The sequence below is a fragment of the Centrocercus urophasianus genome, unplaced genomic scaffold (genome assembly GCF_019232065.1).
Source record: "Centrocercus urophasianus isolate 14NV4802_14NV808 unplaced genomic scaffold, USGS_Curo_1.0 seq_2, whole genome shotgun sequence".
NCBI classification, from domain to species: Eukaryota; Metazoa; Chordata; class Aves; order Galliformes; family Phasianidae; genus Centrocercus; species Centrocercus urophasianus.
The window spans coordinates 16,343,784-16,361,236 of NW_024884755.1; the positions used below are offsets into that span (position 1 = coordinate 16,343,784).

Consider the following 17,453-nt stretch of genomic DNA (forward strand, 5'->3'; position numbering starts at 1 on the left):
TGTCCCCAGGGCAGTGCCCCAGCAGCGCTCTGAAGGCAGGCTTTGTTGGGGGCTCTCCTCTCTGCTGGCCTCCTCTGTTCTGATGCTTTCATTTAACAACAATCAGATGTTTGCTAGAGGCTCATCACGGGAAAAACTTTTAAGTTAAGCCAAAATATCTACAGAGCATTGCATTTGCCAGGTCAGTGTGTCACATCTTGTCAGCAGAATTGAGCAGTTCCATGTTGGAGGGCCACCTGCTGCTCAAGCGTGGTCCTTCTACTGGCAGAGGGACCAGGGAATTTAACTTTCTGGGGAGGACCTTCTAATGACCTTCAGCCCATGCCTGCAGGAACAAAACAGCTCTCTGTTATCTCTGTGTCATGTTATTTGTGTACAGAGGAGTGTGAGTCTGGCTCCGGTCTCAATTCCTGTTACTGTGGCATCTTAGGCAAGGCCACAGGTGCAGTGCCAGTGGCAGTAAGGGCACTTCTCTAATCGCCATGGTGTTCTGACTCGCCAAATCATTCCCTGGGGGATACTTTATGGACTCCAGTCACACTGAGTGTTTCTGGCAAAAATCACTCTTGTGAAAGGTGCCAGCTGCCTGGAGAGCTTTGTTCTGCTCCAGCAGGCGTCCAGGTCACGCTATCTGTGCTGTGGTAGCTGGGCTCTGCTCCTCGCGGGCGCCAGCACGTGCTGTGTCCAGATGTTGAGGTCCAAGTTGAGCTGGTAGGGTGAGTTCAGATCAGTTCAGAGGGACTGTTTGCAAACCTCTGTGCCTCATTATGCCTTATTTACTCTTTCTAGCTGTCTAATGCCCTACTGGAGAAAGAAGTGATAAATTATGATGACATTGAAGCTTTGATTGGGCCTCCACCCTACGGGCCAAAGAAAATGATAGCTCCTCAGAGCTGGCTTCAAGCAGAGAGAGACAAGCAAGACACTCGAGATGAAGAAGTGCCCCAGCAGCCACCAAACCATGAGGAGGAGGAAGAACCACGCCTGAGGCCAGTGTGAAGGCCACTCCTGATGCAGAACGGGAGGACTCTAGAAGCTTCTTTTGAACACAAACCCTTCCTCTTCTCAGCTCTGAAATCAAAAATAAAGAGCAGGGCATCTCTGTGTTGCTACTTCCCTGAAATTAAAGGAATGGCTACGTTTAGTCTTGTAACACAAGCTTTAACCTGCAGGGAGGAGAACTGAAGATTTTGAAATTGATTCTCAGCAGGATATTTGTGATTAATCTGCTGGAAAGAATGTGTTTACACGAGCAGTGTGTGCCTTCGTGAGGGTGAAGGATGGTGTGGAGTCCTTGTGTGCTGTGCGTGCAGGAGTGCACTGCTGTTCTCAGCACCAGAAGGGTCTGAGCACAGTGGAAGGCAGCAGGGCTCTGCTGGGTACGGTGCTGTAGCTGTTATGCAGCTGTGCTCATCTCTGCTGCTGAACACAGAATAGGAAACAAACTTCACTAGAATTAATTATCTTGAATGTGCTGCTGCATTTGTAGAATATGTGCTTATTACGGCTGTGGAGTTGTGTAGGATGTGGGCTTTCTTTTCCCCCAATTGGTAGCTTCTATCTGATTTTTATAGCAAGGGTTTCAGAAGCAGAGAATGAGGGAACCTGTGTTCGTAACCCAGCATAACCTGATGGTGTGATGTTAGGAAGCAGCACTGCAGGGAATGGCTCCAGTGTGTGTTGGCAGACTGCTGAGCAGTGCTGCTGTTCGTAGGGATGGAGTTATGCTCGGTTCACTCAAATGCAGATGCTCTTCCTGGGTGCATCTGCACAAATTTGGCACTTCTGCTGTCCCTGTCCTCGTGGCTGTTGGCGAAACACGCTGTGATGAAATGGTTGACTGCTGTTCATCAGGGAAAGATCAAAGTGATTATTGGTGCTTGTTGTGCTCTGGCTTGGTAAGGCCCCTTCAGGAAGGATTCTTGTCTGCAGTTTTTCCATGAGAACTGACTGTGACCTGAAAGACCTCAGCTTTCAATTCCCAGCCCTTAGGCCTTCATCTTGGAGTCAGATTGGAGCTGAGCCCTCCCTTGGGAGTGGAGAGAAGGTTGATCCACGTGGCTCACCTGGGTGCCCCCGAGCTGTGCTGCTGACCTGGCTGTGCTGGGCCTCGTGCCCGTGGTGGGGACGCTGCCCTGTTCTTGGGCAGAAATGATTTTCTCAGCTGGGGATGCTATTGCCTATGCTTTTTTTCTTTTCTTTCAGACCTCTTTGTTTCCTTACAGGTGGTTCATTCTCTCAATTTGTTTGTCTCGCAACAGGTGGAAAATGTTTTGATTTGTTTGTCAAACAGGATGGCTGAATTCCGAGCTGCCTCAATAAACCTTTTGACACGAGGATTCAAGTCTGTGACTGTGCTGCTGCTGCTGTGCTGCTGGCACAGCCTCGCCCCTGCTGGGGGTGCAGGGGGTGCAGGGGATGCAGTGCTCCCCGTGCCATCTAGCGGTACGCTGCCTTCCCAGCCTGAGGCTGCAGCAGGATCCAACCTCTGCAAAGGTCCGGTGCTCCCTGACCTCGGTCCCACTGCTGCACGGGTGCTGCTTCGAGCATGTTCGAGATGGGGCTGTGGTAGAGGGTAGCAAGGAGGCAACCAGCAGCGTGCCTGCATCCCTGCGGGAGCCGGGGAAGGAGCGCCGAGCCCGCTGCCTGCTCGCCAGCGTGGGGTACGGGCTCTTTAAATTCGACGCCATCTTTATTTTGGGTGCGGTGAAGCCGCTTCCAGATGTTTCCGGAACCGTCCTTCTCATTGGGCCGTACGTACGGCCCTTCCTATTGGCCATTGCCACCACACTTCCGGCGTGCGCCGCGCCGCCGCTTCCTTTTCCGGTCGGCCATTTTCCGTGGCGGGAGGTGAGTGGCGGCTCTGCCGCGGTTGGGGTGGGCTCCATCCGCTGCCATCCGCCCGCCGAGAGCTGCGCCGGGTCCGGCAGCGCTCGGAGGCCGCTCGGAGCCCCGCGCCGGTCCCGGGGGGCTGGGGCTGGGCCCCGAGGGCGGCTCTGACGGGGACTGGGGCTCGGGCTCGGCCTGCACCGGGCCTTCTCGAGTACCGGGACCCTGCAGCCCCGGCGGCCGCCTCTAGCCCTGCCCGTGTCCGCAGGCCCGAGCAGCCATGGCGCCCAGCCGCAATGGCATGATCCTGAAGCCGCACTTCCATAAGGACTGGCAACGACGAGTGGCCACGTGGTTCAACCAGCCCGCCCGCAAGATCCGCAGGTGAGTGCCGCCGGGCCGCGCGCGGCCTGCAGCGCTGCTCGGGAGGGCGCCGGTGTCACCGCGGGGCGCACAGCCGGGACGGGGCCCTCGGGGGTTGGTCCGGCCGCAGTCAGGTGATGAGAAGTCTCCGGAATCGCTGTACTGCATTGATGATTCCCTTGAACCCTTGTCTATCTGATGGCTGCGGCGGCTCTGCAGTGCCGACGCTCGTCCTCGCTCTGTGTCCCGGTTGTTTTCGGGCGAACCCCACGTGGCAGGCGCTGCCCTGCTGGGGAGCACAGTGAGCTGAGCGCTGTCTCTGGCAGCCATACCTCTTTCTGACCGCTGTTCCCCGCGCTGCAGGAGGAAGGCTCGCCAGGCAAAGGCTCGTCGCATCGCGCCTCGCCCCGTGGCTGGGCCCATCCGGCCCATAGTGAGGTGCCCGACTGTCAGATACCACAAAAAAGTTCGTGCTGGCAGAGGCTTCAGCCTAGAAGAGCTTAAAGTAAGTATAGAGAGCCCATCCTCGCTGATAAAACTCGCTGCTGATCTCGAGTTGGGTTGTCCTGCTCTGTTGTTTTCCGTATGAATGATAGTTGAGTTCAGCACTGTGCTGCAATGTCAGCATCTGCGTGCCTCTGCAGCTGTGGGATGGGGAAGGAGTGGTTATGTCAGTGAAAGGTTGGTTTGAAGAGTAAATATCGCTGTGTCTGTGGTTGGGCTGTCAGGTACTACGGTTTGTTTAAAATCAGATTTGGGCAGAGCTTGAATTGAGGCTCCTCACCTTCACTTCAAATAAAAGCTGTGTAATAAGCAGCTTGCGATCACCTTAAGGTCTCCAGCACCCTCACCTTGCTTTAAAATGTGTCCTGTGCTCCCAGCCCTGGTGCTCCGGGGAGCTGCTGGTGTTGGGTTGCAGCAGGAAGCGTTGGGCACTGCTGGCAGCCGGCGTCCACAGCCTCCCCTCGTGTCCTGTTCAGAACCTCATAAAAATGCAGCAGTGAGATCAGTGCATCAGAGCAGTAAGGCTGTACTTTTCAAACCAGATTCCTCATTCCATAACTTCATATGGTGTGTACCAGAGCCTGAACACCCCGCTCATCACTGCTCAGGAAATGCATCTGTGTGGTGCTGTTGAAGGGTGCCCTGCCTCTTGATCTGCTCTGTGCTGGACCCGCAGCAGCACGGTGCTGACTGCTGCCTCTGTGCTCTCTCTTTAGCTGGCTGGCATTAACAAAAGGTTCGCTCGGACCATTGGGATCTCCGTGGATCCCAGGCGAAGAAACAAATCTACAGAGTCCCTGCAGGCCAACGTGCAGCGGCTGAAGGAGTATCGCTCCAAGCTTATCCTCTTCCCAAGGAAGCCTTCTGCACCTAAGAAAGGAGACAGCTCTGTAAGTGCCTGCCTGTTAGGAACGTGTGACAGAGCCTATTTCTGCTTACTTCTGCAGGGGTTTGGCCCTCAGCCCGTCCTCCTGGTGCCCGGGCTGTTCTTGAGTCCTTGTAGTAACACTGGCCTGGAGGAGGAGGGCGTGTTGGTTCCGTGCACAGATGCAGTTGGTGACTGCCCACAGGGCTGGGATGGGTGGAGCTGGGCTCTCTGGTGCTGGCTGTGCTGTCAGCTGGCTGGGGCTGCCAGGAGTGCAGCAGTGCTTCTGGGCTGGGGGCTGTTGTGCTGCTGGAGGTGCAGCTCGGATGTGGAGCTGCTGTTTTGGCCTGCTGAATTATAGTTCATGAAGCCAAAGTGTCAGAACAAAAAGGCTGGCTGAGGCATCTGCTGTGCTGCCATGATAACTGTATGGAAGGGGTGGGAAGGCAAGGAGCTTCTCAGCCGAGTGATTCAGTGCAAGGAGGGATGAGAGGGAATCTCCAGAAGGCTGCTGCTGTTGGTGTGCAGAAATGGTTTCCACTAAAATCTCACCTGGATCCAGAGTGGAGTCGGCTTTTGTCGTGTTCTTGGCTGTAGTGTTGCAGATGCACGCTTCCCACAGGGAGGTGCAGGTAATGCAGCGAGGCTGCGTGTTCCAGCTGCCTTCAGTCTTGTGCAGAGTCTTGTCTGCCCTGAGCTGCTTTTTCTCAGTGCTGCCTGCAGGGCTGGAGCTCCTTTGGGCTGCTTCCAGAGCAGGAAAGGGGCTCTGACACCTTATGCAGCCAGGCTGGATGTGGATGTTGTGCTGCTGTGGCAGCTTGGTACTCAGGGTGCTGCCCTGTGGTGAGACTTGTGGGACTGGTGGAAGTGTGGACGTGAGGATTGTGAAGTCAGAACTCCTTCTGAGCCTTGGGTGCCTGTGCAGAAGGTGGATTTTTTCCAAATTGCTGTGGGCAGCGCACAGCATCTTTGCCAAACAGATTCTATTCTAGTTTTAAATCGGCTGCCAACACAAACCTGTAACTTAGTACATTCAGCGCAGCTTTCAGGTTGTCTACTGCAATCTGTTTCTGATATCAGCAGATAAAGATACTTGTTTGGATACTTGTTTGTGTTTCAAATTTATTTCCTTGAAGCTTCGGATAGCTGATTTATTCATTTCTGCCACTGCCGCTCACGCCAGAAGCTGGAATTGGCTGTGGAAGGAATTGCTGAGCAGGCAGCCTGAAAACGGCCCAGGGGGCAGCAATGCTTTTCCAGTTGGCGGAACTCCTGAAAGGCCACTGCTGGCCTGGCTGGGAGGGCAGATGGACGGCCAGGAAGGTGCACGTTGTTGGTGCAGCACCTCCGTGCCAAGTGCAGCTGGGTGAGGGAAGTGCTGTGTTGGTTCCTGCTGCTGTTAGATCTCCGCTCAGAATGGCTGAGTGTTCTTAAAGCTGTGCACCAGGCACTCGTTTCATGGAGGCGCTGCGATGAGAGATGCTACGTTTCTGTTCCTGAAATGGTTTTTTTTCTCTCTTTGTTTTGCAGCCTGAGGAACTCAAGATGGCGACTCAGCTGTCCGGACCTGTTATGCCCATCAGGAACGTAAGTGTGACCCTGAATCTTGTCCTCCGTGGGGTGTCACAGAGCAGCTCCCCACACAAGGGTGCTGTGAGGACGTGGGTGACGACCTCAGGCACCTCCCGTCTGCTGGGCTGCGGGCAGGGGCGCCTCTGTCCCTTTGTGTCTGTGCTGCAGCCTCGTGTGGCAGCCCCAGCAGCTCAGCTGCTGAGCTCTGACGCTGGAAGATGCTGTGCAAACCTGACTCACATTTCGTTTTGTGTTTGTTTGTGTGTTGGGGTTTTTTTCCTGGTGTTTTCTGCTCGTCCGCTGACGTGCGTTGGCAAATGAGAAACTGGTGGAAATGAGGTGCCTGGTGGAGTGATGATAAGGGCAGGGCCTGGGGATTGCACAGATCTTGCATTCTTAGCAGCATCTTGGAGCCGGTGGTAGAAACATAACGAGATTAATTGTGTTAAGCCTTCAGCGCCGTCTCGTTGGCAGCCTGTGATGCGCAGTGTGACTGCTGGGCTCTCTCCCCCACTAGGTTTTCAAACGGGAGAAGGCCCGCGTTATCTCAGAGGAGGAGAAGAACTTCAAGGCCTTTGCCAGCCTGCGCATGGCCCGGGCCAACGCTCGGCTCTTTGGGATCCGTGCAAAACGCGCCAAGGAAGCGGCAGAGCAGGACGTGGAGAAGAAGAAATGAACTGTTCTCCCCAGAACTGTCAATAAAAAACGATGGAAACGGAGCGGTGTGTGGTGTGTTGTGGGGCGGCGCGTGGGGTGTTCTGCCCTGCCTGCCGTGTGGGGCCCTGTGCTGGGCTGCTGTGCGGGCGTGGGGAGTCTTGTGCTCTGTGCTCAGACTGCAGCCTTCCTCAGCAGCAAGGAAAGCGAACGCCCCGTGCCGGCGCTGTTCAGGTAGGGTGGTTTGCTTTGTCTGCAGGGACGCAGCGTTGCCTTCATCTGCCCACTTTGAGCTTTGCGATCCCTGAGCCGTGGCCCGGTGCCGTGCGGCTGGACGGCGCTGTTGGCTCTGCCTTGGAGGGGTGAGTGCGAAATCGCATCTCTGCTGTTGTGGGCGTGCTGTGCTCAGCGCCAGCCGGGTGGGGGCTGCAAAGGAGAGCTGCCACCGCGCTGCCCCGAGGTGGCTCCAGGGCCCGGAGCGCTGTGCGGCCGTGGCATCGCTCGGGCGCTGGTCTCCGCTTCCGGGCGTTGGTCGGACGTGCTGCAGCTCGCGGCTGTTCTTGCTGCTGCTGCCGCTGCTGCCGCTGGGTGGAGCGGCGTCCCGGCACCGCGCGGTGACACGGGTCTGCCTGGATGCTCCTCGCTGCGGTTCTGATCCTGGTGCCGATCCCTGGGCCTTAAAGGAATTTCTGAAGAGCAGCGCCCCATGCCTGCAATAACGAGCCCGGTCCTCGCTGGAGAAAGGCCACCCCGGGGCTCTGCCCAGCTCCCGGGGGCTGTGCCGGCCGTGTCCCTTCATGCTGACCGGGCGCAGTCACGGTGCCGTGGGCTCCTTCCCGCTCCGGGGAGCCCCGGGCTGGCTAAGCAGTTCTGGGCCGTGCTGCCGCATGGCTGACCGGCCGCGTGATTGAGCCTTCAATTCATTAGCTGTGATGGCAAGTTTGGGAATGGTGGCGGCGATGCGCTCGGGTGCAGGTGATCCCAGGGTGCTGAGCTGCTGGAAGGAAGAAGGGTGGCCTACTTCTGCCAGGCAGTGTGGGATTAGCTCCTGCAGCCCAGGGCCCCGCGGTGCCCTCCCGCTCGTCAGCCCTCCCTGCATTTTAATCCCCTCTGAATAAGGGCTAATTATATCACCCTTCATAAAGCTGCGCTGATGGAGCTGCAGCGCCAGGGGGATGTGTGGGGTGCGGGGGGGCCCAGACCATGGGGACGTGGAGCTGTGGCACCTGGTGGCCAGGCATCACTGGGACACCTCTGTCTGTCCCTGCGGTAGGGGTGGCTCTTAGAGGGGGGAACGCAGGGGGATGGGGACATGTGGGATGGCGATGGGACTTGGGCACCCCGGGGGGAGTAGCGATGAACTATGGGGTGTGTGGGATGAGAGCAGCGCTGGGCAGGAGAGGGGGCTGAGGTTGATGCTGAAGCTGTGGCACACGCAGAGGCGCTGCCGGCTGTTCCGGGGCCCCCTGGCAGCCTCGGTGCCTGCGGGCGGTCCGTGCTCCAGTGCCGGCAGCGAGGTGGTTAACGGAGATTGTAGTCTCCCTCTTAGGGCTCCGCTCCCGAATTGCAGCTTGAGTCAGTTGTGTGGAGGTGGCAGCGGCGCAGCTCCGGCTGGCACGCGGCTCTGCTGGCACACACCGGCCCCAGCCCTCGTCCGGCAGCGCACTGAGCCCCGGCACACTGGTAGGGGGGAAGGTGAGGTGGGGGCACCGGGGTCCTTTCAGCGGGGGACGCGCGGCTGTGTTGGGATGCTGGGGAGGAGATGGTGCCCAGCAGAGCCAGGCATGTGAGCGGTGTGCCGGGCAGGGCACGGCCCTACGTGACTTCATGGGGAAACTTCAGCTGGGTGGCAGCGGCTCCTGGCACGGGATGGGTGCAGCGCGTAGAGGCTGGGTGCTGCAACTGGGCCAGTGGGGATGGGGACAGGGGTGGGGATGGAGGAGATGCAGTGAGAACAGGATGAGGATGGGGTGGGGATGGGGTGACAGAGCCGACGCTGCAGCATCACCAGGCTGAGCCCTGCCAGCATCCAGGTGGAGGGTGGCTCTGTTTCCCCAGCGGGGCAGAATTCCCCCATCACCCCAGCGTGCCACCAGTTCTGCATGGTGACAGTTAAATGCAGCCAACTCTGCCTCACCCCGTGGTGTCCTGACACCTCGCAGGGTTTCGCAGGACCGCCAGAACCAGCTCATCTCAAAGAGAGTCCGTGGGCTCCCCAACCCCACCCTGTCCTGGGAGCTGCCAAGCCCCCATCAGCACCCACCGGCACCCAGGCTCCATCCCGACACCCAGCACTGCGGGGCCTCGTGCCCCGGGCATGACAAGCAGCTGCCCCGTGCACTGACAGCGAGGCTGTAGGGCCACCCGCTACCCCACATGCCTCTGTCCCACGGAGCCGCCTGCCCCCCATCGCGTCCGGCCGCCCCCCGTGCTGCAGCCACCATGGGCGAAGCGCCTGAGCCGTCCTCGCAGGCATCGCTGGCCGTCCTCTCCAAGGTGGAACTGAGGGTGAGCTGCAGGCACCTCCTGGACCGCGACACCCTCAACAAGTCGGATCCCTGCGTCCTGCTGCTCATGCAGTCCCAGGGCCAATGGGTGGAGGTAGGCAGGGCAGGGCTGTGGGATGGGGATTGGGGCAGGGATGGAGCCGAGGCGAGTGCGGTGTCTGTGGGATGGGAGCCAGGTGAGAGGTGCAGGGCGCGGAGTTGGGTGCAAGGTGCAGGGCTCAGGATGGGGTGAAGGACGTGGGGAGCAAGGTGCGGGGAGCGGCTCCTTGGCAGGGCACTGCGGGGTGCTTGGGGGGTGCGTGGGGACAAGGTGGGGCTTTGGCTTGGAGCAAACCTCCTGGAGCTCAGCAGCTCTGGCAGCACCCAAGAACAGGGTGCCCACACTGTGTGGGTCCCAGTGGGTCATGAGGTGCTTGGTTCCTTCCTGTGGCTGCTTCCCAGCACAGCTCCTGGCTGGCTCCAGTGGCTTCACGCTCACTAATCAGTGCTGCTGAGCCAGCAGATTTAGCATTCAATCCCCCTGCACATAATTGACTCTGTGAGCCGAAGCCAAAGCAAGTAGAGGGGGACCCTCAATGGGATGCATCCCTTCGTGCAAAATGTGGCCCCTCTGGTGCAGCTTTGTCCTGTGCCCAGCCCCTCTCCCACTGGCAGCTCTCTGGGTCCAACCAGCCCAGGACAAAATGTGTTCCAGAGCACAAGCATCCCCGTGGCTGCAGCCCCACTGATATGGGGTTTGCCCTGGAGGGTGCAGTGCCCAGGACCAGTGCTGGCCCTCAGGGACACCCCTTACTCCCATATCGGGTGTGGTGCTGCTTTAGCTTTAGGATCAGTGTGAGCAGAGAAACGCTTGTGCACAAATTAATGGTCTGTCCAGCAGCTGCATGGTGTCCCTGCATCCCTTGTTCCTGCATCCCTGTGCTCCTTTGACCCTACATCCTTGTGTCACCTTGTCCATATCCCCATGTCCCCATGTTCCTGCATCCCTGTGCCACTGCATCCCTCTGTCCCTGCGTTCCTGCAGTCCCTGTGCCCATTCCCCCCGCTCCAGGCAGCTTCCCCTGCATGGCTCCAGCCCTGCGCTGCCTCCAGTCTGGTGCCTCACAGCCCCAGCACCAGGCACTTGAGCCAATTGAAGGCTGAATTTCACTGATAGGAGAGTGGACCATAATTGCCTCTACTGAGCAAATCCCAGCTTATTAGAAGTGCTTTCTGGAGGTTCTGCAGAACTGTTTGAGGAGCTAATGCAGTCTCTTCCTCGCCACGCTGGGTCCCAAACGCTGGCGCCAGGCTGCTGTGACCCTGTGCCCTGCAGGTGGACCGCAGCGAGGTCATCAAGAGCAACCTGAACCCCGTCTTTGCCAAGATCTTCACGGTGGATTACTACTTTGAGGAGGTGCAGAAGCTGCGCTTTGAGGTGTACGACAGCCACGGGCAGGCCGGCGTGGGCACACACGATGATGATTTCCTGGGGGGCATGGAGTGCACCGTGGGGCAGGTGAGCCCCTGCCGTGCTGGTCCCCATCACCTGCAAGCTGTGCCCGCACTGAGCCCGTCCTGTTTGGCAGATTGTGGCACAGAAACGGGTGACGAAGCCGCTGTTCCTCAAATATGGGAAGTTTGCGGGGAAATCCACCATCACGGTGAGTGATGCTGGGCTGGGTTGCGTGGTGACACCAAAATGGGACGTGGGATGGGGAGGGAAGGATGGCAGGGGAATAACACCGAGCTCCCCGTGGTTGGGTGTCCTGGCAGGTCATCTCTGAGGAGATCTCGGGGAACAACGGCTACGTGGAGCTGGCTTTTAGGGCCAAGAAGCTGGATGACAAGGTGAGCAGAGCGGAGAGGATGGGATGGGCTGGGTGAGATGAGATGGGATGGATGAGACAGGACTGGTTGGATGGGTTGAGATGGAACGGATGGGATGCGTTGGATAAATGGATGGGATGGATAAAGTCCTCCGCTCCGCCTGGCCCCATCCTCTCTTTTTCAGGACCTTTTCAGCAAGTCTGACCCCTTCCTGGAGATCTACCGCATCGACGATGACAGCAGTGAGCAGCTGGTGTACCGCACTGAGGTGAGGCTGGCTGGCTCCATCCCGTGGCCGCCCTATAGGTGCCTGGCCTTGATGAGCCCTCCTGCCCCCAGGTGGTGAAGAACAACCTGAGCCCCATCTGGGAGCCCTTCAAGGTCTCTCTGAACTCCCTCTGCAGCTGTGAGGAGAAGAGGAAGCTGAGGGTGAGGAAGGGTGATGGGACCCCGTCCCCGGGTGGGTGTGGGGGTGATGGGGGCACGCAGCTGGGCAGCGCTGACCTGCGTCCCTGCAGTGCGTCGTGTGGGACTACGACTCACGAGGAAAGCACGACTTCATTGGCGAGTTCTTCACCACCTTCGAGGAGATGCAGAAGGCAATGGGGGAGAACAAGGTGGGGACATGGGGACGTGGCCAGCAGGGCTGGGGCGCACAGCCTGCCGTCAGGCCCTGTTCCAGGAGGCTCCTCCCCGATTCTCCACTGGTTTCTCTTTGGGGAAGGGATAGATGGGACTGCAGCCATCTGCCTGTGCGGGGGTATGGGGCTGGGGGCTGGGGGGCCGCAGCACAATGGGGCTGGGGGCTGTGGGGCCGAACCCGGGCAGCGCGGGTGCCGCATGCTGCAGGTGCAGTGGGAGTGCATGAACCCCAAGTACAAAATCAAGAAGCGCAACTACAAGAACTCGGGGGTCGTGGTGCTGCTGGACCTGAAGGTGAGTGCTCACAAGTCGTGCTGAGCCGTGCTGTGCCAAGCTGCTGCTGGGACATCAGTGGCTGACGTGGGTCGGACTGACAGATCCACAGGGTCTACTCCTTCCTGGACTACATCATGGGCGGCTGCCAGATCCACTTCACGGTGAGCTCCTCTCCATCAGGGCTGAGGCCGCATCACGGTGCTGGGGCAGATGCTCAGGGCTGCCCCAGGGGCACCGGGGACCTCACCGACACCCCTCACACCAGGTGGCCATCGACTTCACGGCCTCCAACGGGGATCCCCGCAACAGCTGCTCCCTGCACTACATCAACCCCTACCAGCCCAACGAGTACCTCAAGGCGCTTGTGGCGGTGGGCGAGATCTGCCAGGACTATGACAGGTTGGGGGCTCCCCAGGGCTGGGACGCTGCAGCGATGGTCACCGTGGGGCCAGGACACTCAGGTGGCACCTCTCAGTGCTGGCTGGGGCTCTACACATCCCTTCCCTTGCAGTGATAAGAAGTTCTCCGCTCTGGGCTTTGGTGCGAGGATCCCCCCCAAGTACGAGGTATGGGGCTGGGGCCCCTGGGATGCACTGGGACCCCTGGGATGTGCCCATCCTGCTGCCCCCAGCTGCCTTTGCCCCTCTGCCCTCTAAGGTCTCCCATGACTTCGCCATCAACTTTAATCCTGACAACGACGAGTGTGAGGGTGAGCGGAGCTCCATTGCGCTGGTGCCCAGTGCCATCCCCACACCCCCCAGCCGTGCTGGCACCCCCTCACCCCGCACCCCCACAGGCATTCAGGGTGTGGTGGAGTCCTACCAGAGCTGCCTGCCCAAAATCCAGCTGTATGGCCCCACCAACGTGGCCCCCATCATCTCCAAGGTGGCCCGCGTGGCAGCTGACGAGGAGCGCACCAAGGAGGCATCGGTACGGCCTCCTGTGCACATTCCCCCCGTGTGCATGGTGTGCATGGCACAGGGGGTGTCCCTGATGTCCCTTTGTCCCCAGCAATACTTCATCCTGCTGATCCTGACGGATGGCGTGGTGACGGACATGGCGGACACGAGGGAGGCCATCGTCCGCGCCTCCTACCTGCCCATGTCCATCATCATCGTGGGGGTGGGCAACGCCGACTTCACCGACATGCAGATCCTGGACGGTGACGACGGCGTCCTGCGCTCCCCCCGGGGTGAGCCCGTGCTGCGTGACATCGTCCAGTTCGTCCCCTTCCGTGACTTCAAGAACGTGAGTGGGTCCTCCAGCCCTCCTGTCCCCTACCCTGTGCCCCCTGTGTTGGGTGCCACCGACCCCCAGCTCACCCATCCCACCCCGTCCCACAGGCGTCCCCGACGGCGCTGGCCAAGTGCGTGCTGGCCGAGGTGCCCAAACAGGTGGTGGAGTACTACAGCTACAAGGCCTTCCCCCCGCGCTGCCCCCAGCCCCACACCCCCGACTCCAGCCTGGGCTCGCCCCAGTGAGTGTGCCTGTATGGAGATGGGGACGGCCCCAGTGTTGCTGCGGGATGCTGTGCCACATTATTTGGAGGTGGCTGAGTCCCCAGCTCCCCGTGTCCCCACTCCATCCCCTGCTGTCCCCGTGGTCCCTGTGCTCCGTGCTTGTCTGTCTCCTTGTTGTTTTGAGGCTGCATGACAAACCCATCCTTGGGCCAATAAAGCAAGCTGCCCTTTCCCTCTGCTATCTGCTCTCTGGGCACGGGGACCCATGGAGTGCTGCTGCGTCACACAGAATCCCCAACCATGGGCACTCTGTGGGGTGTGGGGACGGGGGGATGCAGCCCACAGCTCCACTCTGGTGCCCTACCCGTGGGCACAGCCCCATTCTGCAGCAGGAAGGCAGCAATGGAAGGGAACAAAAGCTGAAAGCGGCTCCCAGCTGCCCGGCACCTGGCCACGTCTCTCATTAGCAGGGATTTGTCACTTGAAAGCCACCAGCCGCTGAATGAGAGGCAGCAGCACTTTGTAGCTGCTGTACTTTTTTGCTTTCAAGTTGTGCCGCTGCTGCCCCACCGTGCGGCCTCGGCAGCACAGAAATCCAGGGCATGGAGGCAGGGAAAGATGCCCTCCTGCACGATGCCTGTGCCATGTGCCACGTGCCATGTGCCGTGCTGGACCTTCTTGGTGCTGTGCCGTGTGCCATGTTGTGTGCCTTGTGCATGCCAAGGTGCCACGTGCTGCATGCCATGCCATGTGCTGTGTGCTGGGCCTTGTGCCATGCCACGGGCTGCCTGCTGAGTGCTGCTGTGTGCCATGCACTGTGCTGATGTGCTATTTGCCCTGCGCTACTTGCCATCAGCAGCGTGCTGCCTGCCATGTGCAATTTGCCATGCACTGTGTGCCATGTGCTGTACGTCACGTGCTTTGTGCCGTGTGTGATGTGCCGTGTGCTGTGTGCCACATGCCATGTGCTGCATGCCCTGTTCCATGCACAGTGCCACTGCTGTGCGCCCCAAGCCCTGCTCTATGTGTCCCCACTGGGGATGTGCTCTCCCCTGGCAGGGTGCTGGCACAGGGTTTGTCCTTGCAGCCATGCCTGCGTGCTGTGGCCGTGTCCCTGTCCCAGAGCTGCACTGTTAGGTGTGGGGATGCTACCGGCCATGGGCAGAGCACGGTGTCCAATCCATCGTATTTATAGCGCCTGATTCATCCCAATTAAGCCAGATAACAGATGTTGCCATAGAAACCCACTGGGGCTGCGGCTGTGTTCGGCCATTGGTGCAGGCAGGGGGGCTGAGACCCCTCCCCAGGGCTGTGTGTCCCCCTGTGTTTGTGTGGGGTGTGCGCTGCCACTAGTTGATGTTTAGTTGATGGGGTTAATTATCTCTCAATGATCTCTTTGTAAGGCCGCTGCTGGCAGTGCAGCCAGGAATGGGGCAGGCGGTGCCACAGGGCACCAGGGCAGTGCAGGAGATGCGGGAATGTGCTGGGATGGGGTTCTGCAGTCGTGCTATAGGATGTCCCGGCCATCCTCCCACAGCCACACCCGGACAGTGCCCTGGGATGATGGGCCCCCACCCCGATAACGCCGGCACTTCCCGGCGCCAGAGCACAGCCTCCGCCCTGGGAACACAGTGCCGGCCTGGGAATGACAATAAATATTTATTCTTTCCCAAGCGGGGCCACGTTCCCCACCGCGCTGCAGGAAGTGAGGGGTCGGGGGTCACGGCCACCGGGGGATGGCAGCCTCGGGGATGGCGGCGGCACTCAGCCGGGAGCCTCCCCGCCACGGAGCACGGAGCCGCTGCTCCCCATCCCAGGGACATGCTCTGTGTGCTGTGCAGGCTGCCCGTCCCTCACGCCATGGCCCAGTGGGCGCTCAGCTCGCTGTCGTGCATCTCCTCGTGGTACACGCGGTCAAAGAGGGCGTTTTGCGGCGGTGAGAAGTGGGAGCGCCAGTCGCCCACCACGCCTGCAGGAGGGCAGCGCTGGCACCGCGCTCGAGGGGCACCGCTGTGCCCACGGCCCTGCCCCGTGCCCCCCTCACCTTTGCGCATGAAGCGGCCCTGGCTGTGGTCCATGATCTCGCGGGGGATCAGGGTGTAGTTGGCCATGGCGTTGTCCCGCATGGCTGCGAAGCTGCAGTGCTGCTCCAGCGCCAGCAGCGTCTGCGGCTCCAGCGTAACGCCCAGGAAGGCGCTGAGGCGCTGCGCTGTGCCACGCAGGTCCTGGGCACGGCAGGTGAGATGGAGGGATGGGAGACATGGATGGAGGACGTGGGGATGGGGGATACGGGGATGCAGAGCTCACCTCGTGCAGCTCCTCATAGGTGATGTAGATGATGTCGAGGAGCTGCCGCTGGGCCAGCCAGCCCTTGACATGCTCAAACCACGAGCCGTAGTGCACTGAAGGGATGAAGCAGGTGACGGGGGCCAACAGCTGCCCCCAGCGTGGCCCCCACATCTCCCCAGCCCTTACCTTTGCCCTCCAGGAACTGCTGGAGGAAGGCGTCAAAGGAAACGGGGTCGGGCAGGAACTTGGCCAGGCGGTGGAAGTGGTAATAGGAGACCACCACATCCTTGGGGTTCCTGGCCACGTAGATCACCTGGTGGGGAGGGAACATGGGCTCAGGTTTTCCCAGGCTCAGCTGCCCCGTGAGCTGACTTACCCACAGCCATTGGGTTGCACCCACAGACCCTTGTCTGGGGGACCCCTCACCTTGGCCTTGCTGTCCTGCAGCCGGGGGCCCAGCACGCGGGCAGGCAGGTGGCTGGTGATGAGGCGGTGTGTGGCTGTGTCCTGCAGCGAGCTGCGGAAGTGGATCTGCTCCAGCCAGGGCGCCCGCTCCCAGTTGGGGATGGTCTTGGCCGGCTGCGCGTCCCCACCGCTGTACAGCAGTGTCAGGATCTCCTGCATCCACGTGGTGCCTGGGGAGGTTGCCATCAGGGCACCCCCACCCTGCACGGGGCACCGCAGCACGGCACGGCACGGCTTGGTGCAACATGGCGTGACACTGCATGGTACGGAACAACATGGCACAGAGTGGCACGGTATGGCATTGCTTGAGACAGCACAGCATGGCATAGCAAGATATGGCATGGCATCACAAGGTATGGCACAGCATGGTATGGCATGGCACAGCTTGGTATGGCACAGCATGGTATGGCGTAGCATGGTATGAAACAGATTGGGATGGCATGGTGTGGCACAGCCTGCTATGGCACAGCGTGATACAGCACTGCGTGGCTTGATTTATCACTGCATGGCTCAGCACAGCAGTGTCACTTGGCACACTTTGCAGTGCAGCACGGCACAGATCAGCGCAGCAGGGCACCATGTGCAACAGCACAGCATGGTGCTACGTGGCACGGGGCGCAGCTGGACAGGCAGCGCAGTACAGCAGCACTGCCCCTTTGAGCCCCCACCCATTGCTCCGGGCTGGGGGTGGGGATGTGGCTGGGACAGGGCTGCAGCAGAGGAGGGTGTGGGGTGGCCATCCCATCCTGCGTGGTGGTGGGGCCAGGACCTCCGGCTGTGGGGCTGTGCTGGGAGGGGATGGCGATTGCGCAGGGCTGGCCCAGCTCCTGGCCACGCAGGCAGTGCCGGGGCCCATTGGCAGCGATGGCTGAGTGCCAGAGACCTCCGTTCCATCCCATCCCATCCCTGTCCCCTCCCCACCCAGTGCCACTTACCTGACTTGGGGTAGGTGACGATGACCACGTCGGTGTCACGGAAGAGGAAGTTGGTGGCAAACTGCAGGGACTCTGAGGTGTGGAGGTGACCGGGCAGCGCAATGCCGGCGAAGGTCTCCGTTACCTCCAGGCGCTCCATGGCCCCGCTGTGCCAGATGTGATGGGACAGCCTTTAAATAACTGCAGAAGAGGAAGCCTGAGAGGCAGGCAGAGGGCGTGGGTTGGACTCCCCCCCTCACCCGCCCCCCGACACATTCCTGGCAGGGGGCCGAGAGCGGCTGCG

At 60.0% G+C, this 17,453-nt stretch overlaps 4 protein-coding genes and 1 non-coding gene across 5 annotated transcripts in view; 4 read left to right on the top strand and 1 right to left on the bottom strand.

Annotated features, from left to right (window-relative positions):
• Positions 1-1,128, top strand: part of SPG7 (SPG7 matrix AAA peptidase subunit, paraplegin) — a 29,658-nt gene extending 28,530 nt beyond the window's left edge. Inside the window, exon 17 of the mRNA XM_042821260.1 lies at positions 790-1,128. Coding sequence (XP_042677194.1) covers positions 790-999 — 210 coding nt within the window. The 3' untranslated portion in view covers positions 1,000-1,128. The remainder of the gene's footprint in view (positions 1-789) is intronic.
• Positions 1,129-2,794: 1,666 nt separating this feature from the next.
• On the top strand, positions 2,795-6,852 carry RPL13 (ribosomal protein L13). The gene is made up of 6 exons (XM_042821261.1): positions 2,795-2,850; positions 3,098-3,213; positions 3,556-3,697; positions 4,413-4,586; positions 6,092-6,148; positions 6,651-6,852. The coding sequence occupies exons 2-6, from the start codon at positions 3,110-3,112 to the stop codon at positions 6,807-6,809; spliced, it is 636 nt and encodes a 211-aa protein (XP_042677195.1). The 5' UTR covers positions 2,795-2,850; positions 3,098-3,109; the 3' UTR covers positions 6,810-6,852.
• Positions 3,328-3,409, top strand: LOC122162029. The gene has a single exon (XR_006169394.1). It is a non-coding gene; the product is annotated as a small nucleolar RNA MBII-202 (small nucleolar RNA).
• Positions 6,853-9,163: 2,311 nt separating the features above from the next.
• CPNE7 (copine 7) lies at positions 9,164-13,713 on the top strand. The gene is made up of 15 exons (XM_042821468.1): positions 9,164-9,388; positions 10,610-10,792; positions 10,863-10,937; positions 11,050-11,124; positions 11,288-11,371; positions 11,443-11,532; positions 11,622-11,720; positions 11,953-12,039; positions 12,123-12,182; positions 12,287-12,420; positions 12,533-12,587; positions 12,679-12,730; positions 12,818-12,951; positions 13,033-13,269; positions 13,365-13,713. Exons 1-15 carry the CDS (start codon positions 9,164-9,166, stop codon positions 13,500-13,502), a joined length of 1,728 nt encoding a protein of 575 aa, XP_042677402.1. The 3' UTR covers positions 13,503-13,713.
• Positions 13,714-15,125: 1,412 nt separating this feature from the next.
• LOC122161832 (sulfotransferase 2B1-like) lies at positions 15,126-17,327 on the bottom strand. The gene is made up of 6 exons (XM_042821521.1): positions 17,171-17,327; positions 16,197-16,405; positions 15,957-16,083; positions 15,789-15,883; positions 15,526-15,706; positions 15,126-15,450 (listed from the first exon to the last, which is right to left on the bottom strand). Exons 1-6 carry the CDS (start codon positions 17,307-17,309, stop codon positions 15,335-15,337), a joined length of 867 nt encoding a protein of 288 aa, XP_042677455.1. The 5' UTR covers positions 17,310-17,327; the 3' UTR covers positions 15,126-15,334.
• Positions 17,328-17,453: the final 126 nt, after the last annotated feature.